The sequence below is a fragment of the Notolabrus celidotus genome, chromosome 3 (assembly GCF_009762535.1).
Source record: "Notolabrus celidotus isolate fNotCel1 chromosome 3, fNotCel1.pri, whole genome shotgun sequence".
Taxonomy (NCBI): domain Eukaryota; kingdom Metazoa; phylum Chordata; class Actinopteri; order Labriformes; family Labridae; genus Notolabrus; species Notolabrus celidotus.
The window spans coordinates 29,375,867-29,396,930 of NC_048274.1; the positions used below are offsets into that span (position 1 = coordinate 29,375,867).

Below are 21,064 nucleotides of genomic sequence, written 5' to 3' on the forward strand. Positions count from 1 at the left end.
GGTATTATTCTAATCACCTTGAAACAGAACTCTCAGAAACACAGACTCTCATGAATAGACTGTTGTGACACATACAAAGACCTGTTATACTCTTTACTGTAAATGTGAAAGCAACAACATTTACACTTCCTCTCATTATTAATAAAGAACCGTGTTTGCCGACAGGAAACTATTAAGACGATGCTAAACACATTAACACACAAACATCCCATTCAAAATGGTTATATAATGATGGTACTGATATAAATGACAGCCCAGAGTCGGGATCACTCTGTATAATAGTTTTTCAAAGTTGCAAAAGTAGTCGTTATTAACAGAATTTTATTAAAATAGAATATAATCGCCCTGCAGGAGATTGTATTCTAGTTATTTGTTGTATAAACTTGGGATATAATACAGGGATGGGCATTTCAAGCCAAACTACTATTTGAAAATCAATGGCATCTATTCGACGATTATTGGAATAATCATTCCCCCCTCCCCCACACACACACACACATGCACACACCTGTCCCATTAACAGCCTGTTTGTGTGGCAGTCACGTTAACCAGCAGCAGGACGAGGTGCTGCTAGTAGCGGGCACTGACAGCGTCTGTCTCAATCGTTATGTTGCCGTTTCTGTGACGCGACATGGCGTGTGTTTACATTTTACAGCCATGCTCAGTCTCTGAAAATATGTGCGTAGTAGTGTGAGATTCAGAAAAAATCGCTGCAACTGTTGCTGATGTTTTCTTCGTCTTTTGCTATTTAATGCAGTTAGCATTCTTCTTCTTCTTTAAGCTTTAGGACGCTCTATAGCCACCGTCTGGTGGGAATACCGTATTATAACCATAGACTATAAATAATGGACGTAGTATCTGTGACGTAACAAGGGGCGCATCTCGCTCGGCTGGAAGTGAAGCTTTCAGCAGAGTGTCTGCCCCCTGGTGGCTGGCTGCAGTATAGGTAAAAAAATCTGTCTCCCCCATTCATTTGAATGGGGCTGCAGTCAAACTTTAAAAAATAAATACACGTCGTACAAATGTTTCTCACATCCGTATGCTGTGGTGATATGTAGTTAGTATTTGATTGTTTTGTGTCCAAGGCCTTTTTTTTCTGAAAAGTTTCTTTTTCGTTAGTTATTAGAGTTTAAAAAACGGGGTTTTACTTCCGGGTTTGTTTTGATTCACAGCCGCCGTAGAGGGAAACTTCAAAGGACACACAGCATCTTGTGACGTTACGCTGTAAGGCGGAGCTCCTTACAGTGGCTTCGCAGGCTCTGGCTGCACATTGGCTGCGCCCAGGAGAGGGATTTTTTGGCTTCCGAACCGTACAACGGGAAGAGGTGGAGCAACGCTGTCCATTTTTATTTACAGTCTATGGACGTAACCTATCTGTTCCTGAGCACTGCTTTGAAGCCAATTGTCGGTGGGAGCCATATTGGAAATGCTGAAAGAGTGTGGCGTAAAGAGGCGGGGTTTGAGCCTCCTAGCCAACAGCTATGTGTTCCACCTGTCAATCAAGTCAGTCATGTCCTTATTTGGGCAAAAACTCGTAATCTTAATATCTTCTGAACCCTCGCGTTAGAAAAAAATTCATCCCATGTACAGTGTGTGCCGATAGAGAAATAAGGTACGTAGACCGAAGCCGTTTTTTTAATTATTGCTGCAAATATCGTCTCTTTTGAATTGGTGTGTATGAGGTTTCTGGTGTTTCTGCAGCCAGCCTCAAGCGGATTCTCAATGAATTGCAGTTTATAACACTTTCGCATGTGCTTCATAGTTTGAGACCGGAGGTTGCCGCTTGATTACAACCAGGCACCGGTCAAAACGATGAAAAATTGTACTTTTAAAATGAGAAAATATTCAAAGTAACTCTTTTATTTTTACAAAGTGAACGCATATTCAAAAATCATGGCCCATCCCTAATATAATATGACAACATGACAGAAAACATGAAGTGATCCTGTCAAAACAAAAAATGCTTCATATGAGTACCAAACGAGGATGGTATATTCCAGGAGTAATGACTCCGAGCTTAATTGTGTAAACACGAGCAGCTATTCTGCTGTTCTGACTGTCATCATTTACTTTTTACACACAGAGATATGTTGAATTTATGCAGATTATCTCTGTTACCAAATGAGAGAAGGAAAATAAATAGCTGTTGTGCGGTCTCTTGCCAGGCGCAGAGCTTGGGCATGTTGTGATTCATATCAGATCGCCAGGCGGACAACTATGGACTCTGCAGGATATCTTTATGTAATCACTACAATCATACAGGGGAGGAAATATTCATACATCTCACTGTGTTGTAATATATACAATTGTACAAAAGAACAGCTTTTGTTGTGTTCCAACGCCAACAAAACTACATACACCTGATAAAAATAGCTATGCGTCTATCTAGTAAAGACAGGCAGAAGACAGAATACAGGCAGAAGCAAAATTGATATTATCACTGCCACACAACCACTTTTACAACATGCACCACTTGCTCGGTTATGTGGGCATACCTTTCTGTTCACTGAGCTTTTTGCCTGATGGGACCAGACAGATCTGCCAACACAACATGGAGGAACGCCTAGTTCTTACCATGTCTGGGGATCTGACCTTTATGACCCAATACAAGACACTTATTCATCCAACATACAAAGTTTTATTGTCCTTAGCTTGGTTCTTAGTGTTGCAACAAATGTTCACTCAAATACAAAGGGGTCATATGACTTAACATTAGTTTTGGAGAGCAGTGACAGAAACAGACTTCCTGCTGACTGGGGCAACAGAACAGAAGATGCACATATGGGTTGTTTAGAAAGGCGATGCCAAATGATGTATGTTCTCATTTTGTTTTCAGGTCAAATAGAACAGAGACCGAGTGTCCCAACTCCAAATGTTTAAAACTAATCAAAGGGCACTTTGTGAATTATCATTTGTCCAGCCAATGAGCTGAGACCACTTTGCCTCGGGTGGCCAATTCAGGTGCTTGTGCTCGCAGCAATACTGCTTTTAGAGACACTGTGGCACACAAACCACTCAAACAGAATGAGATTGCTATTTGTTGCAACATCTCTTTCGAACAAAATCTACTTTGATGATGCTTAAAAAAATCACTTTGAAGGAAAGAAGGTGTAGTTGAAGTGTGATAGCATAACTAGGGAGGTCTTTTAAACAGTAAATCTGATCAAAAATGCAGAAAGTTGAAGTGGACCCAGGTGGAGGCATAAAGGAATAAAAAAAAAGGTTGAACTCAAACTGCAAAATTGTAATAATCAAGGCTTTTATTACTGCATTGCACATAATGACCACCATTTATCTTGGAGGGTAAAACAAGGTTGATCAGCATCAATGGCTCAATGGTCACTTTGCCAGAAGCTCAGATTTTGGGTTCTAAAATACAATTTGTTACCTGCAATGAACAGAAAGACCCATCTCTAATAGAAGCGAAGGTTGTTAAAGCTGCCAGAGGATGTAAACAAGATGTAAAGGTACATAGTTAGTTACAGTTTGGTAGTATGACAGCATATGTATAGTGCAAGTGTATTCACCAGTGCAGCGATTACTTTGCCATGACCTTGAGAATCCACCTGCCTTACATGGTAATCTGATCTGGGCGGGCATGGAGGAGCAGAGGGTCATTTAGTTTAAAGATTACAAGTGTTTTACAAAATAAATGGAGGACAAAGTTGTATTTGTCTTGTCTTCTTTTTTTTTGCTGATCCAAAAAAAATGATCCGATCCGTGACTCAAATCCGTGATGCGATCCGAACTGTGAGTTTTTTGATCCGTTGCACCCCTAGTCTCTGTTAATCACATAACAGAGTACAGTCTAGACCTGCTCTTTTTTGTCAAGTGACAATCATTATGAATCTGCCCTTGTTAAATAAAGATTGATGAATTGACAGACTTCTGTCTGTTCTGATACTCTGCTACCTGTTCTGCAGACAGTGCTGATAGTGATTTGAACTCAGGAGTTGGAGCATGCTCTATTGGACAAACCATATAATCAAACCTTTTCTACATGAATAGCATTGTTTTCTGCGTTAAATGTTTTACTAATAAGTGTTTTCCTACCACCACACATACACTACTACTTCATAGTCACGAGCTACAAGAAGGATCACCTCTGTTGTTTTAATAGGATGACCACATGCAAATACAAATACTTACAGTTAATCCAAATAAATCTCATACAGCAAAACACTGTTAAATCCAGCAAGGCAAAAGAGGACAGTGGAACATGAATAAAAGTCCTTTCGGTCATTTAGGCACAGCACTTTTTCATTGATAAAGCACTGTCATCACATTGAAGCTGTAAAGATTTTTTATTTACAAAGCTGGCTGTGAGCAGAGGTAATGGGAATGTTTGCAATCTATTTCTCACTTCAATTTCTCACAGGAATTCAATGAACAAGGCTCAGCACACTTGATATGCAACAGTCACTTTCATTCATTATGGGTAACTATAGAAAAGTACCTGCTATTAGATTTAAACTTCTTCCACACAAAAATATAGAATAACACTTTAAACAGACATTTTCTCTCTGACAAAATAAAGAGCAAAGTGGATCATCTGGTCTGTTAATGCTTCAGTCTTTGGGTTTACAGTTTTTGATCACCTGGTCACAGGATATTCTAATCATTTTGATAATCTCAGTGAAGATAGCAGCATCATGTGTCTGCCTTCCCTTTAGATATACAGCTCATTTCATTAATTAAGGTGACACCAGGTAACTTGCATTTTGACACTTTGTACTTTAGTTGTGGAGGCTTCATTATTGTACAATTAGAAAACCAGGACCTATGTCATAGCAGGCTGTAAACTTAAAGTCACCAGCATACATCAGTCATTGGGCTTTTACAAGAAGTGGGATTATTTCTAGGTACAGTATTTTCCTCTCTCTCTCAAAAAAAAGCAGTGATTAAAACAATTTTGGGGTGCCATTGAACTAGCGGTTTAAGCGTGCGCCCCATGTACAGAGGCTGTGGTCCTCGTTGCAGCCGTCGCCGGTTCGGCACCAGGTAACAGCCCTTTGCTGCATTTCTTCCGCCTCTCTCTACTCCCCACATTTCCTGTCTCTCTTCAGCTGTCCTATCAATAAAAGGTGAAAATGCCAAATATATAACTGGATAAAACCAAACAAAATATGAACCAAAGTTAGCTACTGCCAGTGATATCTAAGCTTATTTCTAAGTTGCTCTGGATTGTTAGAGTTCCTTTACTTTTCATTATTCAAGAGGTTTTAATGGAGGATTGAATAATCCAGAGGTTAATTTCTCTTCAAAGCAAAAGATAACATCAGTGACAATATCTGTGCAGGCTGCATGAGTATATTTCTGGCGGCCCAATTATATTCACCGACCACATATAAATTCTTTTTTCTTATCCATATAAAATTGACATCAACAATCAATGAATCAGAGATCTCTCTGTCTCATCACTCTGTGCACCTGGGGTCTGATAACCTGATGCATGCTCTACAGGTGATCAAAGAGACAGAGAGGTCCTTCAGTACGACCCTCCTGCTAATGCATTGATTGAGGTGTGATCTCTAATGTTAATATGAAGCTTCCCATACCACTGTTTAAAAGGTTATGTGCAGCTGGGTGCTGCTGATGTCATTCAGAGGTCTCTTAGTTTTCATAACATCATTAACAGGTCTTGTTCATACACAGCTCACCTGCTGTGATACTGTGTTGAAAAAAAAGCAAGGTGTGTTATTAGGAAATGTTTCTGCGGCTGAGTCACAGATCATAGAGAAGTACAAATAAGATATAGACTAACTCAATAATATAACTGATAGATAGATGATACAACATGTTACCAATAGACTATATAATAAATGGATGTAGTATCTGTGACGTCACCCATCTGTTCGAAAGTGATGTTTTGAAGCCGATGGTCTATCGAGCTAGTGTGAGGTAAAGAGGCGGGCTTTGAGCCTCATCACTAACAGCTACAATGTTCCTGCCTGTCATTCAAGTCAGCTGTGCCTCTCATTGGAAAACTTGTAATCTTAATATCTTCGAAACTGCTGCGTTAAAAAATCCACCCGCGTAGAGTGTGTGCCGATCAAGAAATGAGCTATCCAGACTACACTCGTCTTTTGTACCAGGCTGTAAACATGTTTATTTCGGCTGTAAAGATCGACTTCTTTGAATGAATGTGTATGTGGTTCCCAGAAGTTCTGGAGCTGGCCTCAAGCGGACACTCGATGAACTGCAGCTTTTAACACTTCTGCTTTGGCTTCAGTTCTCGCAGCCGGAGGTTGCCGCCTGCATATTACAGATAGGGTACTGAATTTAAATATTTACAACAGCCCTCCCCTTATCACCATCGCCCCTGCCATAGGTTCTGCGTCAATTGACAACAGTAAATTCTCCAGCCAATAGCTGTATCTTCTTTCTGAACAGCCAAATCTAATCCCACTGGTGAGACTCGAAGCCAACTGTGGTGCCTGTCATATGTTCCCTTAATGATGTGCTAAACATATAAGTCATAGTTTTATCAATAGTTATCAGCAGGTATTAAAATTATGGTAATTAAAAAAAAATGTTCAAGTCATTTATTCCCACCAACCATTTAAGCTCCATACACTCACAGTGAATCCATGCTGGGCCATCATTATACATACAGTTAATGAGTTCACATCACACAAACAGCAGGACATTGGTGTGTTCTGAATCACAGCCTTCACCAAGTTAATCTCCATATCATTAACTCTGTCCGATCACAGTCACTGATGCAAACACAGAGGCACAGATATAAATCCAGCTATGCTATATCCAACCTAAAACTCATTTAAAGTCAATGCAGACTCTCTTATCAAAGTAACTCCAGCCTGGTGTCAGACCGTCACTGCAGCAGTGACTTTTTCCTCTCTCATCTCTGCCTGGCTGTGACCGACTGATCCTTTTGTCTTGCTAGTAAAATCTCTTCTCAATCAATGTCCCCCGCTGAGCTGAATCACACAGATCCTGACTCATGCAGTCTCATGACCAATTTAGTTTCAAGATTATGGTCTAAACAGTCTATTCACTCCTTAAATGCATATAGCCTTTGCTCTGTCAGCTATAATCTCTGCCTGTTTACCCTGAAGCTTATACATTTCGTGAGACATGTTTCTTTTTTGCCATCAGAAATGAGTCAGAAAATGCTTTGAGTATGGAGGACTGCCCTTTAAAATGAAATTAGCTCATTCATCAGGTTTAATGAGACAACTCTGGTGACTTCATTTGGAAATGTAATAAAGTTTTTGCTAATAAACAATCTGTTCTCATCCTTTATTAGTAACTAAAAGTGGGATGATTTGTTGAAATTAAGCTGTTATATTGTAGTCTCAGAAAACCCTGACTGTGTTCTTTAAACTTTGAATTTAATAATTACAAGATAAATTAAAAAGGACTGCTTGATTCAAGAACAGAAAAATAAAGCATTTCCTGGTTCTATCTGACCACGAGCAGAAAGGCGTGTTTTCAGAAGTCTGAAACATTGTTTAAACATCCTTTGAAAATAAATTCCTTTTCAGTTTTTGTTTTCGTTCCACTTACAAGCCTTATAGTCCTGTTTGATTGCTTGCCGCTCTCCTCACATCCAACAAAAAAGAATGGCTGATTGCTTTGGGGCAGACAAAGTCCCACAGAGTAGCTCAATTATTGACTTTGCTAAGTCAACCTTTAACGTACAAATCCTGCTCACACTCTTGTCCTTGTGGTGGCCGAGGGCCCACTGAAGGCACGCATTCAGCTCACAGTCCAGCAGACATTAATTCCTCTCAATCTTCACACTCAATTTAGTCTTGAATGTTCCTGCCAATATGGCTGAGCCATGGAATTAGAAGTGGTAAATTATACAAATAACCCCCTAATAGCATGCCGTGGCCCAAACCAAGTGAACCCGCCAACGTGGCAGCGATTTGCAGCGTGGCAAGTGAAATGGAAGGGCAAGTCCAATCATGTACGTACATGTGCTCAGTGAGCAGGCTATGGCTGGGTAATGAGGATCGGTGCCCATAATGCCCAAGTATCCTCAGTGTTTGTTTGTCTCTTTTTAGGCTCCTCATCCTCTTAAAGATACACCACATGTGTCAGCTACAGCGCAAATCAATTCAGCACTTGTGTTTTTCCTCACAACTGTGTCAGGACACAAATGATAGGAGAAACACTCATATGAGGAGACAGATATTAGACAGGGAAGTGAGATGTGGTTCATGGCGACCACGTAACCACAAGTTCCCTTAAAACAAAGAAACAAGAGGTGTTAAGGGAAAAACAGGTCGTACAGAAAGTATTGCATATTTTTCATGGTGATATTGTAAATTATGAGATTCCAAGTGTTAAGATTTACATTGTTTTTTTTGTGAGACTCGCGTTGCTTTCTTTCGTATTACATCTATAAAAATATTAATACCTAAATCTGGTTTATCAATGCTGAGTTTTGGGGGTCAGTAGGATCGGTACGGGGCTGGTTGACACAGGTGAGAGATATCAACAATATTACCTTAATAATTTACAGATGTTTTTCTATGAACCTGTAAGCTGTTGAAGGTGCTGCATGTCTTTTTCATGAAGTTGCATTATTAAATATTTCTAGCACCACTGTCCTCTAGGGACGCCACAATTCTCAATGTCATATTGAAGTGTTTGGTTTGGCATCCAAAGTGAGTATGCATTGTGAATTGCGTTTCTTTTCCGTTTTGCTACTGTACTGTTTTGTACTGGTTTATTTGTCATTAACCCCTTAGGATTAGGGTTCCTATAAAATTTACCTAATATGCCAAAGAATGAAATACCAAAAAAAAAGCACCAGCAGCCCTGGCCATCAGAACCAAACAAAACCAGAAACCATGACCAACAATCTGACGTACACTACCAGTCAAAAGTTTGGAAACACCTTCTCATTCAATGGTTTTTATTCATTTTAATTATTTTCAACATTGTAGGTTAATACTGAAGACATCAAAACTATATGTTCTTACACAGTTTTGATGTCTTTGGTATTAATCTACATTGTTACAAATAATTAAAATAATTACAAACCCTTGAGTGAAAAGGTGTTTCCAAACTTTTGACTGGGAGTGTACGTATTGAACTGTGTTGTTGCATTCGTACTGTCCACACAAATGCACATTCAGTTAGTTGAACTATGTGAATAATTAATAAAAGTTAAGTCTGCCAAGTCCATGCAACATTTATTGCACATTTTCATGACAGTGTTGTTCAACCCATATGCTAGAAAATCCAATATTGCATAAACCAACTGGATCATCATCAGTACGAGTGATTTTGATAGCTTACTTTTTCTTTAGGAGCATTATCTGCAGTTTCAAATAGGTAATAATTCACACTACATTCTGATAAACATAACTTCAATGGTCAGTTTATTTCAAAATGATCAAAAAATGCAAAACTATCTTCTGAGGACAGTAGTGAAAATATTACCTGTCCTCTGGTGAGCTGCCACCTTTAAGTTCTGCTGCATTGGTCAGGAAATCATCAGAATGACCTGCTTTCATCAGAAGCTCAGTGCTTGTTTCTACAGCTGTTTAAATCAATCATGCTTCAGACTGGCTTTGAAAGGTCAACTTTAAGGCTGCAAACTCTGCTACGACAGATTTAATTCAGGAATAAAGAACATGTTCAAAGATGATATTTGTTGTCAGACCTGTCATTCCCCACAAGCAAACACCAGCATCAGCTCAGCAGCAACTGGGGAGTGACGATAATAAACTCCCCCCAGGGGAACTCAGACTCAGAGCCTACAGGTGGACGCTGGGGTGAAGGTGGGGTTTATGAAATGCTTCAAGGAAGCAGCAGTGGCAACAGAGTAGAGCTGAGATGAGTAAACACCACTGCACAAACTTGCTAAAGTAAATTTTGCTTCTTGAAATTTGAAAAAGGGGGGTGATTTTTTTTTCTGGGTATAATAAACAACAAATTTATATTTCAAGATGAGCTGCACTTTTAATCAATCCATCTAGAAAACCACTAAACAAGCATTAAACTGCAAAATATTTCAATGATTGATCAACTGTTTCCATGCAAAATGATCAAACTTTTTCTGTTTCAGCTTCTTAAAGTCCGGATTTGCTACCTTTTGTCATTTTGCAATTTAATGTCTTGGGTTTTAGACTTTTGGTTTGACAAAATAAATAACTTAATGATGCCCCTTTTAGCTAAAAAAAAATAGTGATTAGTATTTCTAACAAAACAATCTATCCATTAAAACAGAAAATAAGCAGATTAATTAATTCTAAAAACAAAGACTAATTAATGAGGAAATGTATGATTTTGTTTTGCCTCCCAAAAAGATGAAATTGATACTTTTTGAATAAAATTACCAACCAAATATCAAGAGAATGAAGCTTAACTAAACTAGATTAGCAACTGTATTCAACAATTTCACAACAAATTAATTAATTAAGACTTTTCCACAAGATTATCCTTCCCTCTCACCAAGCAGGTGTGCTTTCTTCCATTTTAAGAACAGTTTCCTGCAGCTTTCTCAGCCTCTCCTGAAATAAATAGCCCTCCTATTAGTGTCAGAAAAAATACACATTTTCATTTACCTTCAGGCAAGGTGCTCCTTTACACAGCAGAGGAAATGTTTTTAAGTTGTGAGAGGACTTTTTAAGACAGTCATCAAGTAAAATTGATCATAAGTGCACCTTCAACTAGATCTAAGACACCATGAGGGAAATGTACTTTTTGTATTGCAGTGAGATGGATAACCAGGCAAAGCACCGGATATGCAGCAGGCTTCTATGCAGGAGGTAATTATGAACTTATACATATTAAAGCCACAAGACCTCAGGCGTGAAGCGGAGGGACAATCTCTTCATATTCAATACAGAGATAAGCTGCAGATGACCATCAGGACTTGGAAATAAGGTTGACAATGAGAGCAGCTGACTGACGCAGCAGTGTTAAACAGGAGCTCAGCAGTTTAGATGCAATTATGATAAGAAGAGGAGTGTATGACGAGTGTATGGAGAAAGTTAATCTGACCACTTCATTTGTGACAAAAGGACATTCTTCTCATGAAGGAAATAATAAAATAACACTGCAGCCAAGACAACTGTTATTTATATCCCTGAAGTAGGCCAAATAAGCTGTATTCGTTTTTCTACACACAAGACAAACTTGAAAAAACAGCAGCAGCAGCCATGTTTCTCTGGTGCAAATGTACAATTAACCATAAACTAGCGCTATTTCTTACATATGCATTTGTTTTTCATCAGCCAGTCATATAAACCAAAACATTACAGCATACATGTGCACATTAAAAAAACAACACACAACACAAAAGGGTGGCAAGCAGGGTAGCAGCAAACTAGCAAGCGAGCAAACGACACTGGTGGTTCTTGATTAAGGTACCAAGAACATAAACACAAGCAGCATTAACACAACAACGGAACCTTACCTCGTGCATTCACGCAAACTCCACAGCACAAGCGAATAGCTCCATTTGAAAAGTTGCAGATGTTGTAAACTCCGATAGTTCTGCATGGAAACCTCTTCAAAGGTGGGACTGTCCATTAAAGCCACAGGTAGGCTATCACGAGCATGGCCTAACAGAGCAGACATTTAAAGGCCCGCCCTGTTAGAAAGGGTGCGTTTGATTTGTTGTTTGTGAACAGCAGGTGGCCCAATGGTGCTCCATTAGTAAGTTAGAGCAGGGTGCCCAAAGTGTGGGTCGGGACCCCCTGGGAGGGTCGCAAGACACAAATGGGGGGTCGTAAGATGTCTTCCAGAATGTTTATTTTTTAAGTTATCTAAAAATAGTACATTTTACACATTGTAGTAAAAAATATTGACAAAAACAATAGCTAAACTTTAAATAAAACCTTGAAAATAGAAAATGTAATGAGTTTTCTGCCTTTCTTTTTGCCAGATGACTCCTAAGTTTAGGGTTAGTGAACAGTTCATTATCAAAAGCATCAGTATCAGTAGGTTAATTCATAACAGCACAGGAAACACCACCACATGCTCATATAGGTAGGCTCATTTTCTGCACACCAGCTAAATGAAGCCACATTAAATCACTTCGAGGGACAGTGGGGGTCGCAAGTCTTTGGCAATTATATTTTTGGAGTCGCAGGCTGAAAGGTTTGGGAACCCCTGAGTTACAGTACTCGAAACATGCATAAACCTTCATTTTAGCAGAAATTGTAGTTCATGGAATTATTGAGCAATATAATGATAATAAAAAAATAGATAAGGTATTAGACATGCCTCCGTACATTGTATCTACTCAACTTAAGGATACTCTGTTGTTTTCTACAGATCTCAGTTCAATCAGATGATCATAACTAGTTTACCCAGAGTTAAGATTAGATTAGATAAGATAAGATAATATTAGATATACTTTATTGATCCTTCATTGGGGACAAGGGAATACAACAATTGTACTTATATGGTTGAAAATACAATAATAATAATAATAATAATAATAATAATAATAATAATAATAATAATAATAATAGTAATTAGAAGAATTCAAATAAAATGAAATAAAATGGCTATTAAAAACTTTACTTAGCTACATTTTAGGCCTATAAAAGCTCAAACACTGTTTTAATGCGTGTTGTGTATTAATGCTCATGCTTTGTAAATCATCTCTATTTGTTTCAAATGTGTGATTTATAACTATTTACTTTAATCACACATAACACACAATATTAATTATTCCATGTTTATTTATCTCAATTGTTTTGGCTCACATAACAGTATGGTAACCTAACCTTTCTGATAGAGAACTAAATTGTCCACACAGCACAATGAGCTGGAGGCAAAGGTCATAAAACAGCCAACAGTTTGTAGCTTTTGTTTCTGCTCCTCATCCGTGCTATTTTTGATGACCAGTCATTTTAGAGAATGTTAAACTACAGCAGCTTGCGTATTTACAGAAAGGCCTGTTTGAAACAGCACATTCTTAATTAAGCAGCAGGACTTGGCAGCCTTCCCACAGCACCCTGATCTAGGGCAGGAAGTTCAGGTACAGGACACATAAGGACACTGAAAGATCCTTTTTGAGAAATGCCTCAATAAAATCCATATAAGTTCTGTTACCTACAAGGGTGTTCTGAATTTAAAAGAAAACGCCTTGCAGTGCAGAGTTTGCATGTTCTCCTAACATTTTGCGTGGGCTTCCTTCTCCCACAGGCCAAATAAATGTATACAGGTCAGCAATTCTAAATTGCCTATAGATGCCAGTTTAAGTGTGGCTGTCTGTTTGTGCAGGCCAAAAAGAGACTGGAGACCTGCCCTCGTACACACTCCAGCAGATTTAGGAGCATAAATAGAAAATATGTTGACATATATTTATTTAAAGTGACAGTCAGGGGTTACTTGAGGTTATTGCTTTACATCTAGTGCCAGTAATGGTGAAATCTTCGGGCTTTGTGTTTCAGTCAGGGAGACATGAAACAAAACTAATCTGAAAGATTATATTTAAATAAAGAAGTGGTTTTCAGTTCACACAGATTGAATTAGGTTTGAGTAAATGAAAGTATTGGTGGACTGGAAAGTGTTGGACCACACAAAGCTTTGGCAGCCTGTGACTTTAACACCACATCACTGAATTAGCTGAGCAGGAAAACTGAAGTAAAAGAGCCATTTCCAAGTATGCACATTTTTAGAAAAAGGCTCTCTCACAAAGCAGCTCATATTTACAGAACAGCCAAAAATTAAACAGACTGCAGCTGGTACAGCGTCTGTAATTCAATTTGTTTATAGAGCAGACATCTGCAGAGCGCATTTTTCAACAATATTTTTTGCTATTTTCTGAAAATTGAGAAATGTTTTTGAGGAATTGCAGTCCAATATACCCATGATTCAAACAACTGCTCATTCATCCTGTAATGGCTGCCTCAAAATGGTTTGTTTTTTGCCTTTTAAACAGAATCATATCGCATTCTCGGCTGTGCAAAGATGATACAAAGGTAGAGCTTGACTGTGAAAAATCCACCACAATGAGAGTATACATGGTGGGAATGAATTGGTCACAGGAGGATTGTTTTTGTGGTGGGAAAATAGGAGGCTTAACAGAATCCACACAGGTAAAAGGGGAAATTTTGTTTTTTAATTGCAAAGCCAAAGGAGGGCACTTGCATGACAGCTGGAGGATGAATGTGTTTCAGTCTTGCGTTGTGGGCTCATGATGCATGACTGTATATTTATGTTTTTCTTTTGAAAACAATCAGATGTACAATAAATTCCTGGCTGGATTACATGAGGGTAAATCACAGATTGCAGATGTTAGTGTGTAGTTATATGCTGGATATAGAGAGGGGACTGTTGTGTTGAAGAGTGTAGTTTGTGCTATTTAGCTCAAAAAAGTGTATCAATAGTGCCACCACATGGAGGGGCCTGAAAGACTCTGATGGCCTTATATAAACCATCATTTCCTCTGCACACGGTGTCTACTGTAAGATTTGAAGCAAAATAATACAACATGTTATGGCAAAATAATTTATTAACTTGTTGACAACATTTTAAACAGAAATTCAACTTGATAACAGAGAAAACAACCACAAAGTAAACATTTGAACATTAGAATTGTATTGAAATTTAGAATCTTAAAGCTTTCAAAATAAAGGAAAATAACAAAAAGTCAGACATGTAATTAAAATAACAATCTCACAGGTTGAGAGCAGTGCTTTGCAGAAAATCACAACAAAGAACATTTACTTCAAAAATATAGATCAGATATGCAAATTAGCTCTTTTTTTGCAAGCATTTTCACTCCATCACAGACTTTAATGTCTTAAAGTCAGTGCAGTCTCATCCATTACCATATAATATATGGTGTCCATCAGTAGCCACACTTCTACCAGAATATCACCACCATCAGAAGCATTAAGGTCAGCACAGTCTGCATCCGTAATACTGACGACATCTGTTGGTACCCAAACTGGTTGCAGGGAAGCCAAATAGGTCAAACACGTCACAGTTTTCATGCTGAATATTCCTCAGGAGGAGCTCATCTGGTGCTCCTCCTCAAGCTCTCCACGGTCTGCAAGAAGGACCGCTGGGCCTGGTCCTCCTCCAGGGTGGAGCAGTTCTCTTCCTCCTCCTCGATGATGCCACACTGTACGCAGCGGAGGCGGGGCTCGCGTTGTCCGGCCCTGCAGACACAAGCTGTGGCCAGAGACTGGGGGAACTCCTCCATCACCAAAGGCAGCAGATGGGCAGGGAGCGTGTCCAAGCTGGTCGCCATGATCAACGGTGGCCCAAATATGAGAACGAGGAGCTGGAGACAGAGATGCTCTAGAGGACTGTGGATTTAGGATTACTGATAGCCGATCAGCTGTCCCAAAAAGTGACCACAAATATGCAAAAGATGCTCGTCTAAAATGGTCAAAGGAGTTTGATGATCAGTCCTGATGGTTCTGCTTGATGAGCGATGATTTAGAGATCCCGTTTCTCTTTTTCTCTTCTCTCTGAAACTCTTCAGTAAAGTCAAAGTGTGTGTTTGAGTCTGAGCAAGCAGTGGACTGTGATCTCCACTGAGCTCCTCTTCATATATATACATCTCTGCAGCCCACTCGTTTCTTCCTTTGGGCATCCCTCCACACACTCTCCCCTCCTACATCATGGGCGATGACACATTTCCGCAGCCTCCATACCAGTCCACCGGAAAAATCTCCCAGAAACTGTTGGCATGGGAACCGGACAGTGATGTTTGGGAGGGAAGAGGCAGGACTGTGAAAAAGCAACACATTTGTATGGACTGTGAAAATGACGAATGATGGTAACTCAGTCAGGAGAGTAATGTGAGCTGATAAATAAGTTGTAAAAGGATGTCGCATACAGTATGGCAATGTATTCAGCATTTCCATCACACAGAAGGGTATGTGGACTCCTTACCGTGAATGTGAATGACTGTGTAACGGTGTCAGACAGAGGTATAACCTGAGATTTAGGGACATGAATTGAAGGACATTTTAGAAATAATTAGCAGATTTGCTCTTGTTGAGACCTTTCAGTAGATTTGGGCAGAAATAAGTCTCTTCTAATGCTTTACATCTTACTCTCATGTGATTTAAAACACAAGTGACATTAAAGGTGAAACCAGGCACAAGAAGTCAGAACACACATATGAGAGGATGAAGTTATTGAAACTGATATTTATTGATGGCTGCAAGGACAAATGCAAAGTAGTTTTCTAAAGTCTGTATACTAATGGTTCTGGTTCGCTCTGCTCTCACCCCAGACAAATATCTAATACCATTACCCTTGAGAAAATCACCAGCCTTAAAAACTGATGCTGGTCCCCTTCACCCTAACGGTTAGTATGACTGAAATGTCAAGTACAAAGTTTCCATTTAGAGGGAAACAGCAGAACTTAAAGCTGATGAAACGAGACGAACATACTTAACGAACGACACAACGATTCAACACACACACGCACACAGAGAAAGTCAACAATTCAAAGTATCACAGATGTTACAAAACTTCATTGGTTTGGTGCGACATTTAAGTAAATCCAGTAATACAAATGCAAATAATTTACGTACATGAGACTGACTGTTTACATGTATACCTGGGATTAAATGTACACTACCAGTCAAAAGTTTGGAAACACCTTCTCATTCAACGGCTTTTATTTATTTTATTTATTTTAAACACTGTACTGGGTTAATACTGAAGACATCAAAACTATGAAAGAACATTTATGGAATTGTTTAATGAACAAAAAAGTGTTAAACAAAGCAGAATGTTTTATATTTTAGATTCTGTAAAGTAGCCCTCTTTTTCCTTCATGACAGCTTTGCACACTCTTGGTATTCTCTCAGTCTGCTTCATGAAGTGGTCTCCTGTAATGGTTTCTAATTAACATGAGCCTTGTCAAGAGTTCATTTGTAGAATGACTTGCCTTCTTAATGTGTTTGAGACCATCAGTTGTGTTGTTCAGAGGTAGGGTTAGCACACAATGGATAGCCTTATTTGACTACTGTTGTAATCCAGATTATGGCAAAACCAGATTATTTCATAGTTTTGATATCTTCAGTATTAATCTACAATGTCGAAAATAATTAAAATACATAGAAAACATTGAGAAGGTGTGTCCAAACTTGTGGCTGGTAGTGTATTTCATGCAGTTTTACTGAAAATTTAAAGACTGAAAATCATTCCAGAGTGTAACACAGATTGTCTCCATGAATTTGTGGATCTATTTTGCATGCGACCAAAACAACGTTCAATTTTCATCCAACAACATTGTTTGAATTTTCCTCAATTAGAGACACTTTCCTTTATTTTGTACAGAATAAATTTAGTTAAGATCAATTATGCAGGTGGTTCCTTTGACAACCACTTCAATACTGTCAAAAAGTATTACATTAAAAAAGGCAAACAAGAGATTGGTAATGGTTTTAAGTTGGTTCCCAAGAAGAACGGTGTAAATCTGAGTGCTGTGAAATTCCTGCTGTAAAATGTTGAAAAACAAAATTGAAACACACAGCGAGTGAGACATTGTTTAAGTGCTCCAGAAATTGTTAGCAGTTGGTAAGTACCACCTACAGTGTTCTACTAAATAGCTTTAAGCCAGCACACATAGCCAAAAGCTAATTCACATAATCACAGGAGGCTCAATCAAACAAACAAACAGATGCTAACATCCTGCTTATCTTTAGCCATCACCGTGTAGGCTTCATTTTCTATCATGTTTTGCAGACAGATGGACAGTTTTGGAAATTGTTTTTTAGCCTCCATGTTAGTGTTCCACTCATTAAAGCTGATCACTCAACGAGGACCACCACTTTGTTCAATATTTTTCACACAACTGTTTTAGAAGGAAAACATGTGGCAGCAACTGGGGCCAGCATCGCCTCATCTATGACTGGGAGCATAAAGGGGGAGGTTGCCCAGAAACTGTCACACTTCCTCCTCTTGGTCCGTGATGATGATGATAGGCCGACGAGTCATTAACACAGCTGGTCCCCCCCTCCTCTGTCTGCTGCTGCACATCCATCTATCCCTGCTTCTGCTTCTTGAGGTGACGAGCGCGCTGGGATAAACCCATCCCCATCACGTAGCTGTTGAGGATCTTGGCAGGGAGCAGAGCAGTAGTCACCCAGCCCTACAGAGGGAAATTACATGGTCAGCTGGTGGCATTTACAAATAACTGATTAGCATTCATTATTATTTTCCAGCCCACAGGAGCAACAACTGTGGCACAGAAATGAAAGGAAAACTCAGACAATCGTGTAGCTTTCTAATGTCACACATCCAGTTCTGCACAAGTCTCTAACTTATTTGCACATTTCGAGATCAACAAACTTCCAACTCAGTAATTTTCTGCTTTACTCAAACCAAATATCATTGATCTACATGGAGAATGCATACACTAATTTGCTTTCAGTAAACACTTGTAATATCATCAGTTGGACGATATGGTTAACTTATCCTGAAGGACAATTTTAACAAATTTGCATCTAATTTTTGGGATATTGTGCATAAGCAGGCAGTTCAAATTAGAGCAATAAAGTCTTTCCTGCTTCACCCACAATGTTCATTAACTCAGATTTAACTTAACGGCTTTCAAGACAAGAGTATGGCAGTTCAAACAGCTAAAGAAATCCCCCCCGCTGTTTTTTAATTCTCTTTTTAAATAAAGAGCAGTTTTATGAGGCATCATAAATGGTGCTTTCATTGACTTACTGTCCAATTACATTCATATCTTCAATATATTTCCTCTTAATTGTACTCTTGTCACACTCCATTGAAGTCACACAGAGGGTGCTTTTTGTTATTTTCTAAATTGATACATAATTAAAACAAAAGTGAAAAGGATTATGGATCTTGAATGGAATTAATGGTTAAATGTTGTACAGTCAGAGGTCTGATAGACCGTACAGACTTGGCCATTTGGTCACACCTGTCTGGTTGAAGGGTGATAAAAGATAGCAGGTGTCCGACCCTTATAATGTTTATGCTGCCTGGTTGGTTAACGACATGTTCATAGCAGACCAACAGCAGGGAGAATAGATTTGAAATGTTTCACACTACTAAAATGTGCTTAACATTTGAGCTTTTTATACACCTGAAGTATCCCTCTCTTCCATATCCATTTATTTGTATCATTGTAGGCCATTTAAGGTGACATCTTTACTGTGCAACCCAAAAACTACATTAAAAAATCGACTCCAGCAAAGATGACAGCACATCTATTGTTGTCTGTGGAAATGTAAGAGGTAGCAGCTTTACAGCAGTCCCAATTATCACTGTGAGCTGTGCAGAGCTGTGCTGCACCACTAAAAGGAGATTATCAGATAATCAGAGAACACACACTAACAGTCTGCAGCTTGTGCTTTAGTGAAACGCACGGCTGGTGAAGTGGAAGCCTCTCTGCACAAAAACTGTCGACTGCATAGCATCAACAAAGCTTTGCTTGTGCTGGATTATGATGTATCGACCACCTTTACGGTGTAATAGATGGTGTTGCTATTTGTACGTATGTCAATAAACATGAACATTGATATGCAGGTCACATAGTTCAACAGCACTGAACACAACATGGAGGAGCTGGAGGGAGAAAATGACTGCTGCTCTGTATAACCTCTGCATAAATGAAGACTGGCTTATTTCGGAGTAATTACAGTGATAGCATGCAGACAATACTGAAAGGTAGCAGAGCATCCCACTCCATTATTTCAGAGGAGGTTTATCATGTGACAGATGCTTTAGCAACACAGTTGACACAATATTAATTTAGTGAATGGAGATGAGCGCTGGTAGGAAGCTACAAAGTGAATTTACAGCGTGATGAGTTTTTGTTCGGATGCCATGTCTGAGCTTAAAGCCACTGGAAATCAAAATACACAACAGCTTTCTGACAATAAATAATGTTTTTTTTATGTTGACGTAAACATTTTTGGTGTGTATGTTGCCGAAGATGCTTTTAATATTTCTGTTTTTACATCAATGTGTGGGCTGAGTCCTAGATACTGGAGCAACCAATAAAAGAAGAACCAGTAAATATGCAGACTGACACATTTCCCCGAAACAATGGCACTACAACTCAGCTTAAGCTTCATCATGGTTATGTGTCCTCACTGCATGCCACCTAACCTGATTGAAAATTCATCCCCATTTATTCTGTATTGCAAGCTGCCACTTTCCTGCTAGGACGCACAGTGATAGGGACCAAATTTTCCCCCTCATTGGGTCAGAATGATGTATTTAAAGAATGTTTTGGTGTTCAATTAAGTAAATTACTGTTGAGGTGTGCTGTCTGATTGAAAAGACACCTAAATTCAAGACAACAAGTGACTGGTGGAAGTAAACCGAGCAAGTCCTGTCAGCCTCATAACTACTAATGCTACGCTCAACTGCAGCACTGGTATCTAACAGGATCTCAAACTCCACATGGGGAAAACAGATGGAATGAGAAAGACCTCCACAGCTGCACCGAAACTGCACTTTGTGGACAGAAATCCTCGTGCAAGAAGACAGGTTAAACCTCTTTTTCATCTTGCAGACTCTAAAAACAGATTGCATCTTAACTATCCATGCAACCTACATCCTGGATTTCGCAGTGGTTTCAATCCAAATCCAAAAGTCTTTACAGATTCTACTGATATTGGGACTAAATTGGGCAATTCAGGAAGTGCATTCCAATAATGAAAAAGTCTCATTCAGGTGTTTGGCATTCATTTGGCATTTAAATGTCGACAGGGGAGTTTATCTCCATGATAATATAGCACCAGCCAACTCCATCACTTAGCATTGCATTCATAGCTTTTAAAAACAAACACCTGGGTCTCAGCTTACATTGCATGCTTATAGTAGAAGTTAACTTTGATGTGAAGTGCAAGATAAGTTTTGACCCCACATTCAGTCAACAGTGGCAATGAATATTTTTAAATGGCAGAAATTCTGCTTCCTGGATCTGACACGGATGATGAAAACATACTGCTTAAGGCTGTACTTCAACTCTGTGCAGACAAAACTGGCAGATGTCAATCAAAATAACATTTGCCATGCTCACGCAGAGTCATGAGATGCTCACAGAGGCTTGAGAATCAGTCAAACAGCCAAATAAGCTGAGTTATGAACAGTTATCACTCAGCATATACTT

General features: G+C 39.0%; 1 protein-coding gene and 1 long non-coding RNA gene across 4 annotated transcripts in view; both read right to left on the reverse strand.

Annotated features, from left to right (window-relative positions):
- Nucleotides 1-11,615, reverse strand: part of LOC117810960 — a 135,313-nt gene extending 123,698 nt beyond the window's left edge. For both annotated transcript variants that reach the window (XR_004630888.1, XR_004630889.1), the window contains exon 1: nucleotides 11,402-11,615. This is a non-coding gene — a long non-coding RNA (uncharacterized LOC117810960). The remainder of the gene's footprint in view (nucleotides 1-11,401) is intronic.
- A 4,474-nt stretch (nucleotides 11,616-16,089) lies between these two features.
- hsd17b12b (hydroxysteroid (17-beta) dehydrogenase 12b) overlaps nucleotides 16,090-21,064 on the reverse strand; it is a 35,646-nt gene continuing 30,671 nt past the window's right edge. The window contains exon 11 of one of the 2 annotated variants that reach the window (XM_034680452.1): nucleotides 16,090-18,064. In XM_034680452.1, the coding sequence (XP_034536343.1) occupies nucleotides 17,957-18,064 (108 nt within the window). In that variant the 3' untranslated portion in view covers nucleotides 16,090-17,956. The remainder of the gene's footprint in view (nucleotides 18,065-21,064) is intronic. The other variant, XM_034680451.1, reaches the window with a different exon arrangement.